The sequence below is a fragment of the Pyrgilauda ruficollis genome, unplaced genomic scaffold (assembly GCF_017590135.1).
Source record: "Pyrgilauda ruficollis isolate IOZ18807 unplaced genomic scaffold, ASM1759013v1 scaffold50, whole genome shotgun sequence".
NCBI lineage: Eukaryota > Metazoa > Chordata > Aves > Passeriformes > Passeridae > Pyrgilauda > Pyrgilauda ruficollis.
The window spans coordinates 8,344-25,970 of NW_024526600.1; the positions used below are offsets into that span (position 1 = coordinate 8,344).

Sequence of the window (17,627 nt, forward strand, 5' to 3'; positions counted from 1 at the left end):
CTGCCACAATGGTTTTTTGGTTTTTTTTGAGCACACAAATTAACTAGAGCCTGCTTCTGTATGAAAATACATTCCTAGCCAGAACCACCGAAGTTTGAAACCTTGTCTGTATGAATCCCCAAGCCAACATGAATAGCTTAGCTTTTCTAGGACTTCACAAAAGTTTTAGGCTGTAAGTGTTTTTATTTATTCAATTACACACACACACACACACACACAAATAAAAGTGTGGAACATGGCATTAAAGACAATCTATAATTAAGTTGGCTTGACCTAACATGCCAGAATAATCCACGTGACCTGTGGTATGGTCTTTTGCTCCAGGGTTTCTTGCTATTCATGTCTACATACAATTAGATTGTGTGGAGTTTGGTCATGTGTCTGGCTCACTTAGAGGGTATGTGTTGCTTTGGTGGCTATTTAGTATGCTGTTTGAGCTCTTTTCCAACCCCCCACCCAAAAAAAAAAGTTAAAAAAAATTAAAAATATACATATATGTGTATATATGTGTATAGAGTACACTGAGACATTGCAATGAGGAGCATTTAAGACACTAAGAAATTTCTAGGTCAGGTATTCCTAGGACTAGATGGTTTCTGGAAGAGAGCAGAGCCAGCTGCAATTATTCTACCTGCAGTGAGAACTGCTTCTTTACATGCCTGAACACACCTGTTCCCCAGCAATCTCTGAAGTTTTAGTGTGGGAAGGACCCAGTAAAGTGAAGGATCTGAACGATAGCAATCATCTTCATGTGAGAACGAAGGACATGGTTGCCTCAGTGAGGCTTCCATCTGCTTTCACACAGGTCTCAGAAGGTTCACATGATGATGGTATTGTTCACCTTTAAAACTGCAAACACACTTCTGCAATAAAGTGGAGAAGGGTAGAGGTGGGGAGAGCAGAGAGAGAGATGCTTCCTCTCAAAGCACAAGGCTAGTGTAGATGCTGGATCCCGATTATCATCTGTTTTGCCTGGTATTCTCCTTGCAGCACTGAATGCCCAGGAAAGAAGCCAGGAAACCTGCAAACGTGTCCTGACACTTCCCAGAAACAGCTTCAGAGTTTTGACCTACCTGATTCTGTTCTGAGCCAATGCTGGTATTTTGCCACAAAATATGCCAGATAAAATACATTCCAAGCTCTGCCACACAGACAAATGAAGAGTGAAACAAAACTTTGTGTGAGGTTGTATCCATTTCATGAAACTGTTTTTCTCCACCTAAGAAATCCACAGCAATCAAAAAGAGTTTTTCGAAGTATCAGCTACTCTGGGTCTGGATTGAAGGCACTGGAGTTCAAGTTCAGACTCAGGTGTTTATTATTTCTTATCAGTAAAAAAGTCTCACAGTCATGAGTTCAGCAGCTTTTCATTAGCAAAGCACAAAATGGCTATCTCTTGTTACAAGGTCTCTTTTAAGACCAAACTATCCAATTAAGAAAGGACACCTAGATTATTTTCCCTTTTAACCCAATAACTGATCCCTAGAAGCTCTCAATGTGGACTTTTCTGCCCAGTTACAAAATGCCACCCAAACCCATGAAGAAGAAGGAAGAAGAAGAAGAAGCATGAAGAAGAAACCCTGTGCCCTCCATCTTGCTTCCATCCACAACATGCTAAAAATCCCAAAACCGAAATTTCTCACCCAAGTGATAACACCTACACTACTCTCTACAATCTATTTCAGTTTCTAGTCTATCTTGAAGTCTAGGAAACTTTCTCCATGAATGAGGGTCAAAGTCAGTGCTCTCCTTGGGGTCAGGGCACCCCAGAGCAGAGAGAGAAATATTCCCCCATGCCCTGGGTTTCCACACAAAGCTCAATGAATGTGTGATCACATACATTTGATAAATATTTTGCAACTGTGTAATATGTCAGTTGTGGAAATCAAAAATTATATTCCCGAGCAAGATTATGCCTGAGCTTGATTGGTCAAATGTTGGATTTGATGGTCTTGGAGCTCTTTTCCAACCTATGTGATTTTGTAATGCTATGAATCTATGATTTCATGGCAAAGGAGAGATGTGCAGCACATGTCCCCACTCAATTTGAAGGGCAGTCCCATCACTCTCAGAGTACCCCACGCTCTCTAGGTTGTACCAGCCAAAATCAGAGGAACCAGTGTCAGACCAGGGCATGTCAGGGCATTCATCTTGTAGCAGCTTTCCCCTGGCTGACAGCAGTTCTACCAGCTGTCCTGATTGCTTCAAAGGATCAAGTGTACAGTTAAAATGGTATCAGTGCTGTGAATTTCGATTCTTACTCTCCACCTGATAATTCAACACTTAGTTACAAAACCCTCCATTGCGAGCTGAGAGCTGCAGTACAGCCGTGTGCGGTGTCCCTGATAGAGTCAGCAAGACAAAAGCTCTCTCTGGTGGTGCATTTCAGTCGGTACAGTTTCCCTTCCATTCCAAGCTGGCCAAGCAGCTCAGTGCTGTCCCTCTCTTTCCTGATGAACCCATCCCACGCTCTACCAGGATTAGTGACAGCACTGGAGCAAACAGGGAGTAGGACATTGTCCTGCTTGCACAGAGCTGAACACACCTGGGATAAGACAAGACAGTACAGAGGGTGAGCTGGAAACTATATCTAAAGCTGTGAGCTCAGAAAATTTCCATGTATTGGCACTTATGAGTGTTTCATACGTGTCCAAACACATCCAGGAGCTCAGGAAACAGAATCTACCTCAGGCTTTAATGATTTTATTGTTATTATTATTTTTACAGGTACAATTTCTTACCACAGCAAAATATAATGTCTGCCTTTTTAGTTCCAGGAGAGAGCTTGGAGCAGCAGATATGCTTTCGTTCAAATCCAATTTCTGTGCATAGCACTGGCTGCTGAGCAGCTATCACTGTAAATTCACTTGCCTCTTCCAAGGGGGAAACATAATAAGTTAATGCCCTGGGAATGAAAAGAGGCAGAATAGCCATAGCTTGTATAATTTGCTGCTGATTTCTCTGAGTACAGTTCACATCAGTAGAAGATTTATGTTTAATATGGATGGTGTTAGTGCAGCTAGCAATAAATTATAAGGCAATATACCTTCCTGTCCTTTCACATAATGCCATTAGGCACATTTTTGGGGGATAATGTGTCCTAAATGAAAAAAACAACTTCTAAAAGATCAAAAACACATGATACCAAGGAATCCTTCAGTCTCCAAGTCAAAAGCTTGGAGGCAGAGACTGTGTTGTTTCTTTACATGCATATAATATTCAGGTCTGTCAACAACAGCCCACTTACATTTGAACACCGTAAAAAAATCAGATGTCACACAGTCATGTTATGGCTGTCTCCTTGTTAGGCATTTGTGTGTATTCAGCACAGGTTTGCCATTCACCATATTGTGTGAACAGTGGATGTCAATGTATTGCCTTCTCCTTCCAATGACCTATTTGTACCTTTTGGCACACACATCAAAGGAAGTCAGGGGAGCCTGGAGTCAAAAACATCTGGATAATGCTCAAAAATTCATCCAATTGCTAGTAGGCTGCTATACACATCATTGTCTTTTGTACAGGTAGATACATATGTATGTACATATGTGTATGTAGATTGGATTTTTCTATCATGAACTAACACATGACTTGGAAAATCACATGCAGAATTTCAGACCTGTGACTTCCGTAGAACTGTTCATAGGCAAAAAATACATATTTGCTTAGGTACTTGATTAAGCTTAAGGTCAGGTTTAGGTTTATACTGGCACCTAGGCAACTTAGAATGATGTGCAGGGACAGGAAGATTTCATAAGAAAACTTTTAATTTCATAAGAAATAGTTGCACATGCCAAGATTAAAGAACCTTTAGCACATTGTCATGTTTTGGAAAAATTTGAAGACAAATATATTTGATAAGAATCTGGTGTTGATTCTGTCTCTGTCATAGACACATAGACAGGTTTCCAGTCTGCCACATGAGGAAAACTCATTCTTGACTTATTTGTTATCCTTCTAAAGCTTGCCATTCCTGTTAAGTAACAATGCACTCTAAGCACAGGTGGACATAGAAGACCCCTAAATCAACCAAGAAACTTGTGTCCTGTATCATTGTCCTAACAATTCTTGCAAGCCTGAATTTCCATGTGTTTGAAGAAGCATTTCTTTATTTAAAGGATAGGTTCTGATGTTTGCTTTATGGCAGAGGATCACTGGTGTTCTCCAGGAGCAGCATGATGCAGATGACTGAGAACACACAGAGCTGCATTACAAATATACATAAAAGACAGTAGGCATTTATACTGCTTCTTGCAAAAACATACCCGAACATCTTTGTCACAGCCCTGGTGGACAAAGAGGCTTTCAGTGGTGGTTTTACACAGGCAGGCTGGAACATGTATCTGGCATGGCTGGCAAGGACTGTTTTTTAAAGGAGGATTCCTCCAGCTGATGTAATGCACTGTGCCAAACTTGACCTCATTCCATCCCAGCAGTTTAGAGGTGTGAGTCTCCCTGTCACATTTCATAGTACTTTGTTCATTGCTGAAACTGGTGTCTCACCTAGGACAGTGGGCACCAGGGAAACAACATTTTCATCCATTGCAAAAGAAGATTCAAGATTAATTGCAATATTTTCTTCTTCTGGCTTACTTCTAGCCTGCTGCAGAGTCCAGAGGAGAGAGTAAGGTGATGATACAGGGGAGGAAACCTCTGTCAGAACAACTGGTCTGGCACTGAATCAGAAGCAATGTGCTGACCTTTGTCTGGAGCATACACCAAGCTCCCCAACACTTGTTCAGGCTTGACCTGAACAGAGAAACAGCAGTGCAAAGTCACTGCTCACCAGTGACTCCTGAAATTTTAGTTCACACTTCTTCCCAAGAGGTCAAGGGGTGAGGGCAGAGCTGTGACTATGGTCTGGAGCTGCTGTTGTCTAAATACAGGAGAAAATAGTGCTGCTGGATCTGGGCTTGCTTTCATAAAAGCTTAAGTAAAGCTCCCTGGATCTCAAGCTTTAGCATGTGTTTTTTGCTGCCATCACAGTAAGAGTTGGCTACTTCTGCTCTTCTTCCACAGGAGTTTTATACTGTCCAGGAAATTTGAGCTTTCCATCAAAGACTGCTTTCCATGCATACAGAAACAGATACCATTTCACACACAGAATGTGCACAATTTCCCTCTTTTTAGTGCATGATGTCCAAGAGAGTTCTTGTCCTTTACTTCTCTTCCAAGCCCTTTACAGCCACCCCAGAGACTGGATCTGGATAGATGGTGCTTCTTAAGCCAACAAGCCAACTTTGTGACAAGGGAAATGCAGCCAAGAGTGGTTTTATCTTTATTGATAAATGACCAGGACGCAGGTAAATAGGGAGGCAGCAAAATGGTTGATTATGTACAATAAAAAACTCACAACTACAGCATGACAGAGTTAGAAAATGCCCTGAAGAAACAGGGCATTGTGTTTGTAAATGCATAAGTGGTGTATATATTCACCTTGTTACATATACCAGTCCTGTGAAACTGAAAAGCAGAATAATTTAGCAATGTACACTATCAGTAACATGGTATTAAAATTTTTCTTCAAGAGCAGCCCTGGGAGAAGGACCTGGGGATCTGGAGTGACAGGACAAGAGGGAACAGCTTCAAACTGAGACAGAGTAGGTTTAGATGAGATTAGGATGAAATTATTTACTATGAGGGTGGTGAGGCACTGGCACAGGTTGTCCAGAGCAGCTGGGGATGCCCCATCCCTGGGAGTGTTCAAGGCCAGGCTGGATGGGGCTCTGAGCAACCTGGTCTAGTGTAAGTTGTACCTACAGGGAGGTTGGAACCAGATGATCTTTAAGGTTCCTTCCAACCCAGGCCATTCTATGATTCTACAATTCAGGCATCACTAAAACATCACATTCTTAAACTAGAGAAGCAGAAGAACTGAACCATGGCCAGACAGAATTGTCTCCTTCCTGTCTCACAAATCAAGCTCTAAGCTGAAATGGACATTCAAGACAGAACCTTGGACCAGTGTTTAAACCTGCACCTGCTGTCAACCAAAATGCAGCTTGGGCTGCTTCCTACCAAGCCTCCTCCCTCTCCTGAAGATCCGGCAATTAAGTTTGCTTAGTGGCATTGTCACAAACACTGTCAAAATACTGTTAATTAGTGTATGGGAAACCATTGGTAAACTAATGTTCCTTTAAAAAAAAAAAAAAAAAAACTAAACGAAAAGCAGTGAATTGGCTCATGTTGGGGCTGTCTGCTGCATTGTACAAAGTGCCTGCTTCACTGGACAACTAATCCCAAGTAATCCTCTTTTGAGATCACTGATTTACCATCTGATTTGTACTCTGATTTGCACCAGGAATGCCTGCTGTGGCAAATTATTCCAAAGTGGCAGATTATATTATTTTTCACTGCCTACACTTTGATCTCCAAAAACTAAGAGACAGCACAAACTTTCCAACAGCTGATGAAATAAAACTGAAAAAAAAAAATATGATCCACACATTTTTATGAAGTCTCCTACTGGGAATAAACCTAAAATAAATATCATATTTTGGCACTCGTACCTCAACTATCTGTGAAAGGAAGGTTCATAGATTAAAAGCTTTGCTTTTAGTTGTTCCATAATCCTATCCTCCAGCTCCCCATTTCCTCTTTCTACCTAATGACTCACAATTCCGTCAACCTCTCCAACTAATGCCTAACAATACTTTCGCTTTTGCTCCCCCAGCTCTTGTTACTGGAAGAATTCTGACCTGGTGAACGCTCTGGACTTTGATACAGGAAGCCTGGTTTGGATTATCTTTCTGTTGCAGGGCCTCTCGTCGATCTGTGGATCTCTCTGAATTAATTGCTGACTTGGTTCCCCCTCTGTAAAATAAAGACAACCATCTGCCCACTCCCTCACCTCTCATTAGCATTTAGTTGTATTTATTATTTAGGTTACAAGATCTATATGGTAGGACAGGTTTCTTACTCTTTGCCTTTAGTGTCTGACACAGTGAGGCCAGTCTGGGTCAGAACATTAGACTCAAGCCTACCACAAAAATAGCAATATTATTTGCTAGTGATAAGAGTAAGTGTGTTTAATTATTTAATGAAGTTAACACCTGAAAGAAGAATATTATTAGATTTTTTTCCTTTACTGCATCCCTATTTACTGACTATACCATAAAGGTTAACTACAATGCACATGTTGATATGTGTGTTTGGTGTGGTTTTATATATAAAATGCTGTGGGTTTTTTTTGGCTCTATGGGATTGTTTTACTTTTGTATGATTGTTCTGTTATTCTTAATCAAGTATTTCACCCCCCAGATTGCCCTTTCATGAATTAATTCCAGCAGGTCAAAACTAAAGGGAAATGAAGTCAGGTATCATGAGATACAGTAAGACTGCAGATTCCAGCACTTTCTTCATAGTTGTATGTGCTACTTCATTATCATGAATGTATAATGTCAAGTCATTAATGTAGGAAGTTTTGCCATGTGTTTCTTTCTCTTCAGTTACATAGATAAAGTTAACATTAACTAAATCCATAAGATAAAACAGGATTACAAACTGGGAATAGAGGAGTACAGAGGAGATAAAAGGCCAGAAATACATTATATTTCAGAAAGTTTTGGATTCATGGCTGTGATACTTGGCCATATCTCGTGAACACACAGGGTGATGGTCTCTGGATGAAGTACAGCAATAATATCAACAGTCATTTGAAAAACATTGCTAATTAGCTTGAGGCTGATTTTATGAAGCCTGTCAGATTTCTGAGGTAGCTGTATGATATATCCAGCAGAACTGATAATTGGCAAGAAGTAATTAATCACATTTCTCTCTTTGGTGCCTGCCAAAAACATTTTAACTTCCAAATAGCAACAGTTCCAATGAATATAAACAAATGCAAACTTGTCATGGCAGGTTGAGCTGCTTATGTAGTGAATCTGATGGAAATGGATGTTTTCATAATGCACCCAGGTTTGATTGACAGAAATTTCCGCAGAAAACCACAGCACATCCTTTGCAATGCTTTTAATGAAGCTGCAGTTTTCTTTCTTAGCTACATCTTGTTGCCTGAGCAACAATGGTTTGGATTTGGCTTTCTTTGTTTCTCAATTCTAGTAAAATTAAATGGGGAAAGAAAACAAACCAGCAGCATGGAACTCAGCAAATAGTGCTGTGCTTTTCTAGCTCCATCTCTCATAGATTCACTGCCTACCCAAATTGTGCCTCAGCAGAAACAAAAAAGAAACAAAAGGGTTCTTGCTGCACAAATTTAGAGGCACAGAGCTTCAGCAGCAGCATCTATAAGTTATGGCATATGTTGGCTCTAGTGATGAAGTTGCTTGAAAGGGAAAATAGAAAAAAAAAAAAAAGAGACAAAGAGAGAGGTAGGAAGGTAAAGAGGGGAAAGTGGCCAGCAGGAAAGCAGCAGCAGGGTCCGTGAGGCTTGGGAGGCTGCCTCTCATGCAGCAGTTGGCCTTGTTGAGGATGATGAGGCTTTTTTGCCATACTCGTCCAGTAGCACAACACACCAGTCCTTACCAGCCCAGCAGTCACATCTGGGTCTGCGGTGCGTGCTGAGGTTACCTGGCCTGGGGAGACTGAAGTGAGTGGCATAAAGAAGTTTCACACAGGGTTTCCAAGCAGTTCTCCAGTGGCATGAGCCTTTCTTCTGCTCAGACAGAAGTCAAACTGACAAGCTAAAGACAACCCCAGTGTGAGTTTTGGTTTTGCTTTATAAATCTTATTTTTCAGGGCTTGTATACCAGAACCATGTTGTCATGCCTCAGTTGTTCACTATGAAGACAGGAACTGGAAACTGGAATCTATGCAAAATAACTGTTCCTTCTTTTTTTTTTTTTTTCCCCTGGAGGGGAGAGTTCAAATGCAGATTTTCTGAAAGTGTCTGTTCAGCATAACATGCTGTTTAGAAATTATGCACTTATACCCCAATGAAGATCTTTCAGAGAAAGCTCTCTACTGAGAAATATGTTAAGCTTAATATTACTTTTCCTATCAGAATACATTAATTGCACAGAGAGAAAATCAGCCACACTCAAATGCACGGCTTGTGCATTCCCAGGAATTTCCACTGTGCCTTAAAAAACATAACAAACATAAAGTGTATTTCCTACAGTGCTCATTGCTGGATAGAATTCGTGGCAATTACAGGGTTATGTTAACATCTCTAGGAAAGCATGAATAATATCAAAACTTGGAAACCCTTTTATTTGGTTAAATATTAGCTCACATCCTTCACACTTTAGATAAAGGAAATAATAGTTTGACGTCTAGTTGCTGTTACATTAAGTATCCAGCCATATTTTAGTATTATGTAAATATTAACATGGTATTAAAGCAAAGTCATGCAGTCAAATTGGGAAAATACCTCAGAGAGTGCATAATTTAAAAATATATACACATAAAATGTGTCATATATGCATATGACATCTAAAATCCAATAATAAACAGTATATCTAAAGACATTTCAAAAATAGAATGAAGAGCAGGAACTTTAGCAGAAATGGTCAGATAAGCAATCCTAACTGCTTAAGATTTCAACTGTAAATTCCTTTTATTAATTACATTTTTCCCTGCTCAGCTAGTGTTTTTTTTGCTGATTCCTATTACAAGCCTCTCTTCAGTGATGCCCACTTGAAACCTCGCTGTTTCTGAGCACGCACATTCCCCACACATGAATCACCTCACAGCAGGACAAACCTAATCCTTATTCTTCCACATGGAAGCACAGTGCCAAGCCAGAACATTCAGGAGCAACACCGCCCTCACTGTACAACACATCCTTCATCTTCTTCCATATATTTCCTTCCTCCAGGCAACTCAGTGACATGCCAAAACACCGCTTTTTAGTGTAATACAATAGGACAACAATTTACTTGAGTACAATGCCTTTTATGAATAGTAATAGCATTGTCTTAGGTCAAGTAACAGTCAGGCTTACTTTCCAAGTAAAAGGATCAGTGGAGTTGATCCTGAGTGGATCCCGGCCCCTAGGAGGCAGGGAAAGTGGTTCTGAATCTCATTTTCCCCTTGGTTCCCTGAAGCTCCACGCTGTGTCAGCCATTATCCTGCTATTCAAGGTAAAAAACGCAAAACATGAGTTTTCCATCCATTTACAGCAGTAGTCAGCGAGTCTGGGAAAGGTGAAAACCCTCACTTTTGCAGAAAACTCTGACATCACAAAGCATTCAAAACCCTCCAGGGTCCCTTTCTGGCCCATACCACCACTGTCCCCTGGATGTGGGTGGAAGAGGAGCCCACTGCACCCTTCTGATGTTTCCTAGTTTCTTTCTTACATGTCTCCAAATTTTTTAAAGAAAGACTAAACCATTACCATTTTCTCTTCTTATCAGCAGTGCAGAAAATCACGTGTAATGATTGTCATTACTACAAATACTTCATGTTACAAATAGAGATTTTTTTGTTAGCATTTCCATTTCTTGTTAGCATACAAACTAGGCCAAGAGCAGCTCCTGCAGAGATCTGCACAACAGTCATTGGAATGTGTCTTGTGACATCAAGATGGACTCCTTGCTCACCACACCTTTGCTCTGCCCAGATGCTTCCCAACAGCATCTCCTCCTCTTCTGTATCCAGATGGAAAAGCTGAAGGTATTACCTACCTACCTACCTACCTACCTACCTTTCTGCTGACAGATCATTCTGCTGGCATAGCAACTGTATACACACACATCAAATTAACTCCAGTAAAAGCCTACCCAAGCTCATTTAATCCATCCCCATTAGCTTATTGTACTGAAGCCAAAGCAGAGGCCCTAGAATGACAAACAGCCATCAGACACTAACACTGGTCACTGAAATAGAGCACTGAGAGATGATAAATGTTTCCTCTTTAATGGATTCCTCCAAAAAAATTCAACCCCCAGAAATGTGACAATGTAGGACATCTGTTGTGTCCTAGGAAAGTAAGCACCCCACCTCCCCAGCCTCCTGCAGCACATGACCCAGGGCAAGAGACCAAGAGTTTGGAACTGGCAATTCACACTTCTCACAAAAGGCCAAGATTTTGATCTGGGGGAGAGGCAGAGAGCAGAAGTCCCCCCTCAGCTCTGGCTCACCCCTGGGACTAGAACCACCCAGGATGGCAGCCAGCACTACAGGGCATGGTGTCCATGGTTTGGGACTGCATGCTTGAAGCTAATCCAGGGCACAACGGCTCCACACCAATGCTTTGCATGTGAAGGGATTATGACAGGCAATGCTCACTGTTAAAGACAGTTAATCTTCTAAAATTTTGCTCTAAAGTTTGAAACTAGCCTAGCTACTTTTAAACACACCCCTTCATAGAAATGCCTAGTTCCTGATTTGAATTATAAAGACATGTATAAAAATGATGGAATTATGGATTTTAAAGTGTGACACTTTTTTGTCAGTCATAGGACAGGTTTTGGTGTGTTACTGCTCCCTTTCCCAGTTTCAGCAACTCACTCCTTTGATGAGTCCTGCAAGGCTTCCATGCACATCATCTTCATGTTAGTGCATGACATAAGATTTATTAGAATTTCCACCATCTTTTCTGTTAACCTCAGAAGTAGAACTATTGGAGTTTATGGAAAAGTTTGACTTCTGATAAGAGGAGAAAGGTCAGAAAAACATTTGTGAAGGGAACACAATTTCTCTGTAAGGACAGCAAATTCTTATTTCATTAATAATAACTCAGTCATGAGGACATAGAGAAGACATTGTCAAGTTAGATACTCAGAAAAGGTAAAATGCAGAAGTGACCCAGTGTTAATGAAAACAGCAGTAATCCCATTATTATATTTTTGCCAGCCCAAACTTTCATGGCTTATGTTGTGATAATTGTAGTTAATGTCATTTACTTTGTAACAGGCAAATTATTCATAAAGAACATTGTACATACAGCTCATTGTAAATATTTTTGCATATTCAGTGTCAGCTCTTGTCTTGCTGCCTCCTGAGCGTTAATGCAGCCTGCATTGTATTGCAAAAGCAAGCCATTCAAAACAAATTCAGATTTTTCATGTATCCCATTTTCCTGTAAACAATGAAAGTCATGTGAGGAAGAGAAATGAACTGTAATGCATGACACTAAAGTTGCAGCTATGCTATGTTGGTAGTGTTAAAACCCAGTGAGTTGGGTCTCTCCAGCCTGCAGATTTTAATGAGCAATCTTTGAATGTGGCATTGAGTTACAGAGAAAGATTGTGTGGCTTCCTTTTAAGTAATGATTTCCTCCTTTACCTTCCACATGCTCCTGAAGTTGAGATTCAAGTAAGTTCTTTCCCTTTGTTTGTGTTTGACCCACCTGTATTTTGTCAGTAACACAGGAGAGCTGAAGCCTGCCGAGGGAACTGCAGTGCCAGTCACCCACCTGCATGGCTGCTGAAGCCAAAGGTGGTTTGCCCACATGGATGCTCCACAAGATGCCTTAGGGAGAGACTCAGGATTACTTCAGAGTCACATGAAATAACTGCATACATTTTTTCCAAGCTCATAGTTGATGACAACAACAGCATTATCAACTACCATCTCCTTTAAGTCTTAAAAGGAAAGTGGCAACTGCTGCCAGTGTGCTCTGTCCCGGCACTGACTGGAGCAGGGTGCCCTGGGAACACACTGTCACACCTATGAACACTCAGGAAGGCTCATATGTGTGGCAGGCCATGGGATTCACATGCAATACAATGCAAGCTGTGCATCCTATGCAGAATAAAGGGTTCGTGCACATGGGAGTAGGGTAGAGGTGCCTGGAAACACCAGTGCGAAAAGTTGAGGAGTCTGTAGCTTTGAGCATCCCAGCTGAGGATCACCATTTCTTGAATGCAGAGAGAATTTGGCTACATGCTTCTTTTTTACAGGATCACAGAGCACTGAAGCTGGAAAGCTCCTCTGGAGTTTGTCTGGGCCAATCCCTGTGCAGAGCAGGGCAGATGAGTGCCTTGGGCCCTTTTAGCCCCACTGCTGAAAGTCCCCTGTTGTCTGCCTTTTTCTTGTACTTTGATCCTTCTTTCCACTTTCACACTGCCTCCTTCCCCTGTTGTCAGCACAAATACCAGTGCAGCTGCCTGCTGAACTGAATGACGAATGTACCCAAGTTCAAACTACACTTCACCATATGTAAGCAATTTTAAACCATATCGTGTCTCTGATGTGGCTCACGGCAACTGCACCAGTGCTTATGCTGACAGGATAGGAGGCAGCCCAAGGCCAGGAAAGAAGAGTCAAGATAGGCTGGGCCAAATCTTTCTGAAGCGTGCCAAATGCTGCCATTCAAAATGCACACACCAGAGTCACAATTTGAGGCTTCTTAATTTTATGCAAGTACTTACAACGATGCCACTTCAGACAGGGATACAGCTGTAGCAATGTGAAACTGCCTTGCACTGGCATAGCTTCTGAGCCTGTTGCAACCGTACTGCCTGCAGGGCACTGCTTGAATCCAAATCCCCCCTTGACCATGGGACAGTTCACTTGGTGAACTGCCTGGCTCATCTCATACTCTACAGAGTGTGCAAGGTGCCACCTGGGCAGTCTAAGCTCACAGAACCAACCTCAGTAACAACACACTTTTTCCAAAGTTCCACATGACTGCAAGGCCTGGCCACCATGGAGAAGATCCCAGGAAGCCTGGGAATGGCTGAGCACAGCACTGCTCCTCAGACACCTGTAAGTATAATGGCTTTGGGAGAAACAGAGCTATTTCAGAAGTGGTCTGAACTAAACAGAGATCTCACAGCCCCCATTTGGTAGAAAAATGTCGTATGCAAGATGGAGGGAAAGCACTTCTAGTTAATCTCTTTGCAGCAAAGATACAGCTGCCATTGGTGACATTCAGGCCTTGTGACTCTCCAGGTCGAGGCCAGCATGCAAAACATCACATGAGATTCCTTTGGGTGTGAACAGGAGCACAGCTACCAAACAAACACATGCTTAAACTCTCCTGTAACAAGCAAGCCCTGGCAAGAAGTAAAGTACATGAAATGCACTACTTCTCCTCATTTAATAATGTTGGCACGAGAGTCAGGGAGTTTTCCACCTGCTGACCAAGCTGTTCTATATTACAAAGAATAAATAGTTGAAAAAATAATCTATATCAAGTAAAACTTTCCCCTGATATTTCCAGCCACTCCTAAACAGCCACAATAATCCATAGAGGCAAAATCCCCAGGCTTAACCATTGTATCTTTCACGCCTGAGGAAGATGGCAGAGAACAGATTGAGAGTGAGAATAAATCTTCAGTTTCTGTGTGGCATCAGACAAGCTTTCAAACTCGTGTCCTGCTTACACCATAACAACATAGCAACATAAAGTTAACAGCCCGTGCTTGGTGACCTCAGGCAGGGTGGACTTCTGGACTAACTACCCAACACAAAGCACCTTCCAAAAAACTCAGTATCTGGACATCTGGTAAGAAGATGGGGATTAGCCAAACAACTCCTTAGAGAGATGACACAAAAGTTTTACAGTTACTAATTTCTTGGGGAAATAAAAAAGCAAATTTCTTTGCAAAATTGGTACATATTTACCTTCAATGACAGCAATATTTTTTTTTTTTACTTACAATATATACCTATTAATTTGGATAGGAATTTAAGTACAAAAAAGTTTATTTCACTTATTCCTTTAAGAACATATTTTAGTGCAGCAAGCTTTGCAAATTTTTCTGCAGAAAGAAAGCTCTACAAAATTCACTTTTTAAGCAAAACTATAAGCTTTCACAGTTGCTCCTACCTTTCTCCTACTTTCTTAAACACCAGCAATTAAGCATTTAGATGATGGTGATCACTGAGGGTAGGAAAAGACACTTTCTCATCTTATATGGAGCACACCATAGCATAAAAGGTAAATGCTGTCTACAAATCATTACCTTACAGTTGCTGCTCCTTGACAAGGCAACTTTCATACTGATCCCAATGGAATTTTACCCTGATTAATTACTTGCCAGATTCACTCAGAGACAAGTTTAGGCAGCGTGGAGTCAAAGGAGAGAATGAGGAATGAAATATTTTGGCACAAAAACAAGTGCTTCTTAAAGGCAAAGTATCTTCTCTGTAATTACAATGCTGAACTTAGATTTGGAACAATTTTTTTTTTTAATTGGCTACTTAAGCCTATGCTATCTAGAAACCCTACACACTTCCATTTTTCTCAATAAGTTATTTTTGTTTCTTAGACGATTTTACTTGACTGTTCATGTGCAGAGACAAAACTCATTAAATGGAACTTTTGCTTGACAGCATCTGAGTTTATTCTAGAATTAGCTGTGCTCCTCTCAAAAACAGAAGCAAAAATAATTTAGTAACTTTTCAACATTATAACCACCAGTTTCACAATGGATTATGTGGTTGCCTTCAGACCACAGCATGACACATGCCCCTAGATTAAGGTTTAAATTAATAACTATGTATTTACAATAGAAACCAGCACCAGTATTTCTCAAGAGCACAGATAGATGTAGTTAAAGGCAGGTTTGAGTCTGCATATGCTCACTGCTTCTGCCTAAATTCTGTGTGTCCTTCAGTGTGCTCTGATTTATGTGAACTATGACAGGTAATGAGCTACCAAAAATGCCCAAGTACCGGTGGGATACCAAGCTCCAAAAATTGACTCAGTAAATTCCAGTCCATTAGATCAGATTACAGTGGTCTCATCCTTACATGGCTAAGTAAATCAAAGTTTTCATAATGAAATCAGTACCCGAAGTACCACAGTGCAGGAGGCAAGAGGGACCCCATAACCAGCCTGGTTTAAAGAGCATGCTCTTCTTCCCTCTGGACTCCTGCATGATAAATTGGAGAGCAGGAGGAATAAGGAAGTGCACAGACAGGAATTACCACACCACCTGCATTAACAGATTATGCTGAAGCATGTGTTAACTGTAACATTCAAGTATGTTTTATTAAGTGTTATAAAATATATACAATCTCAAAACACAGCGCATTTTGCACACAGTTTGTCAACCCTCATGGGTATCACTACAGCATTCAATAGATGACACACTTCCTTATGAAATCAGCAGACCAGAAAGCTAGAAAAACCCAAAACTACTCTATTTCAGATTACAATCTCTTTAACACCCCACTGCTTAAGGCTATATTTCTGCTACCTGAGTTGATTTTGTTAAATTCACAATTTTTTGCATCTCCAGGAATGGGGCGGGGGAAGCAGAGAGGAGGGATGATGCACGCTTTTCACAACACAAAAGTAGTAAGAAAAATGTCAGGAGTGGCTTTGTAAACTTTGCATTAAAAATATGAAAAAGAAAAAAATTGGTACTTACAAAAATGAATACAGCCTACTTAAAAATCTTGAATCTAAAGTGAGATCAAGTAAAAAAAACCCAGCACTTCATTTCATAATGTACTTCAGTTTCACCATACTGGAAAGTCATGCAAAAACTGATGCCTGTTTCTTCATGTTTATACCACTGTTATGTCACCAATCTTGTGTGCGATGTCATACTACAAAAAGAAAGAATATCATTAATCTATAGCAACAAGAGGCTAGGTACTGTAACATAAAGTAATTAAATGCACTTTTATACCAGTTCATACCAGTGTCTGATAGCAAAAAGGTGAAGTGGTGCAGCAAATGAAAACTTCATTTATCAGTGGACTACAAATACCTGTTTAACTTGACATGAAATTTTCAGTATCTCATGGATTTCCCAGTGCATACCTACTGCATTGTACTTTTAAAGTACCTGTCAAAATCCACTAAATGCCTCTTTCCTAAGTTTCTTACCAGTAACTTGCATTGTCAAAGAACTACACAGTTCTGTTGTTTACTGCCATGAACACTCAGTTTTCTCAAAGTGCCTCATCCCAACACGCACACCTGCTCATTTCACCATTTTTTTACAAATCAGTTCTAGCTCCTTGACTGTTGTTACTGACTTTTCTGGGGATGACAAATATTGTACAAATACAATAAATCATTCTTTGTTGCAGTTACAGTTCTCTATCAGCTTTATATTATTTGAGTTCATATTCTAAGACTGGTATTGTAAGAAAAATGATAACTCATCATTTTTGCCACATCTCCATGCTACAAAATGCACTTTCTACATGCAGCCTTTACCTAAATGCTGCTGACAGTCACCAATATTAATTTTGCAAACATGATAATACACCAGAAAACAACTCTTCCTAAATAATAATCCACAAATGTATATGGATGTATTGTGTTTATTGGAAACATCTCATTTTCTTACTGAACTTCAGTTTATTACAGGCCTTTGTATAATTGCATCCATCATCACAGATTTATAAGACGTGCCTCAATGACACAATAATTTCTCCATGAGAGCAATAATTAAAACAACTGACTCAAGGCTGTTTCTGCAACAGCTCACTTTCTTCTTGCACACTGTCACACTGCAATTAGAATTATACATCAAATGGCATCTTCCAGTTGCATGCGACAGTAAAAGGAACTGAGTACCTTCCCAAAACTTTGCTTGGAAGAGTAACTCAAAGCAGTACCAAGTTCTGCTTGGCTGGAAATCACAACCTTTGGCTTCTTTCTATTTCAAGCCATTACCTGGCATGAGAGCCTGCTGTTCTCTGAACTTCATTCTGGCTCTTGTTCACATAATTATTGTTGTAGGGGATATTAAGAGACTCATTAATTGGGACTGAACACTGAGGCCAGAAATGTCCTTTCTATATTCCTGTCT

General features: G+C 40.5%; 1 protein-coding gene across 1 annotated transcript in view; it reads right to left on the bottom strand.

The window, feature by feature from the left end:
• Nucleotides 1-15,821: 15,821 nt before the first annotated feature.
• Nucleotides 15,822-17,627, bottom strand: part of CXADR (CXADR Ig-like cell adhesion molecule) — a 32,924-nt gene continuing 31,118 nt past the window's right edge. The window contains exon 8 of the mRNA XM_041480264.1: nt 15,822-16,410. Within this exon, the coding sequence (XP_041336198.1) occupies nt 16,369-16,410 (42 nt within the window). The 3' untranslated portion in view covers nt 15,822-16,368. The remainder of the gene's footprint in view (nt 16,411-17,627) is intronic.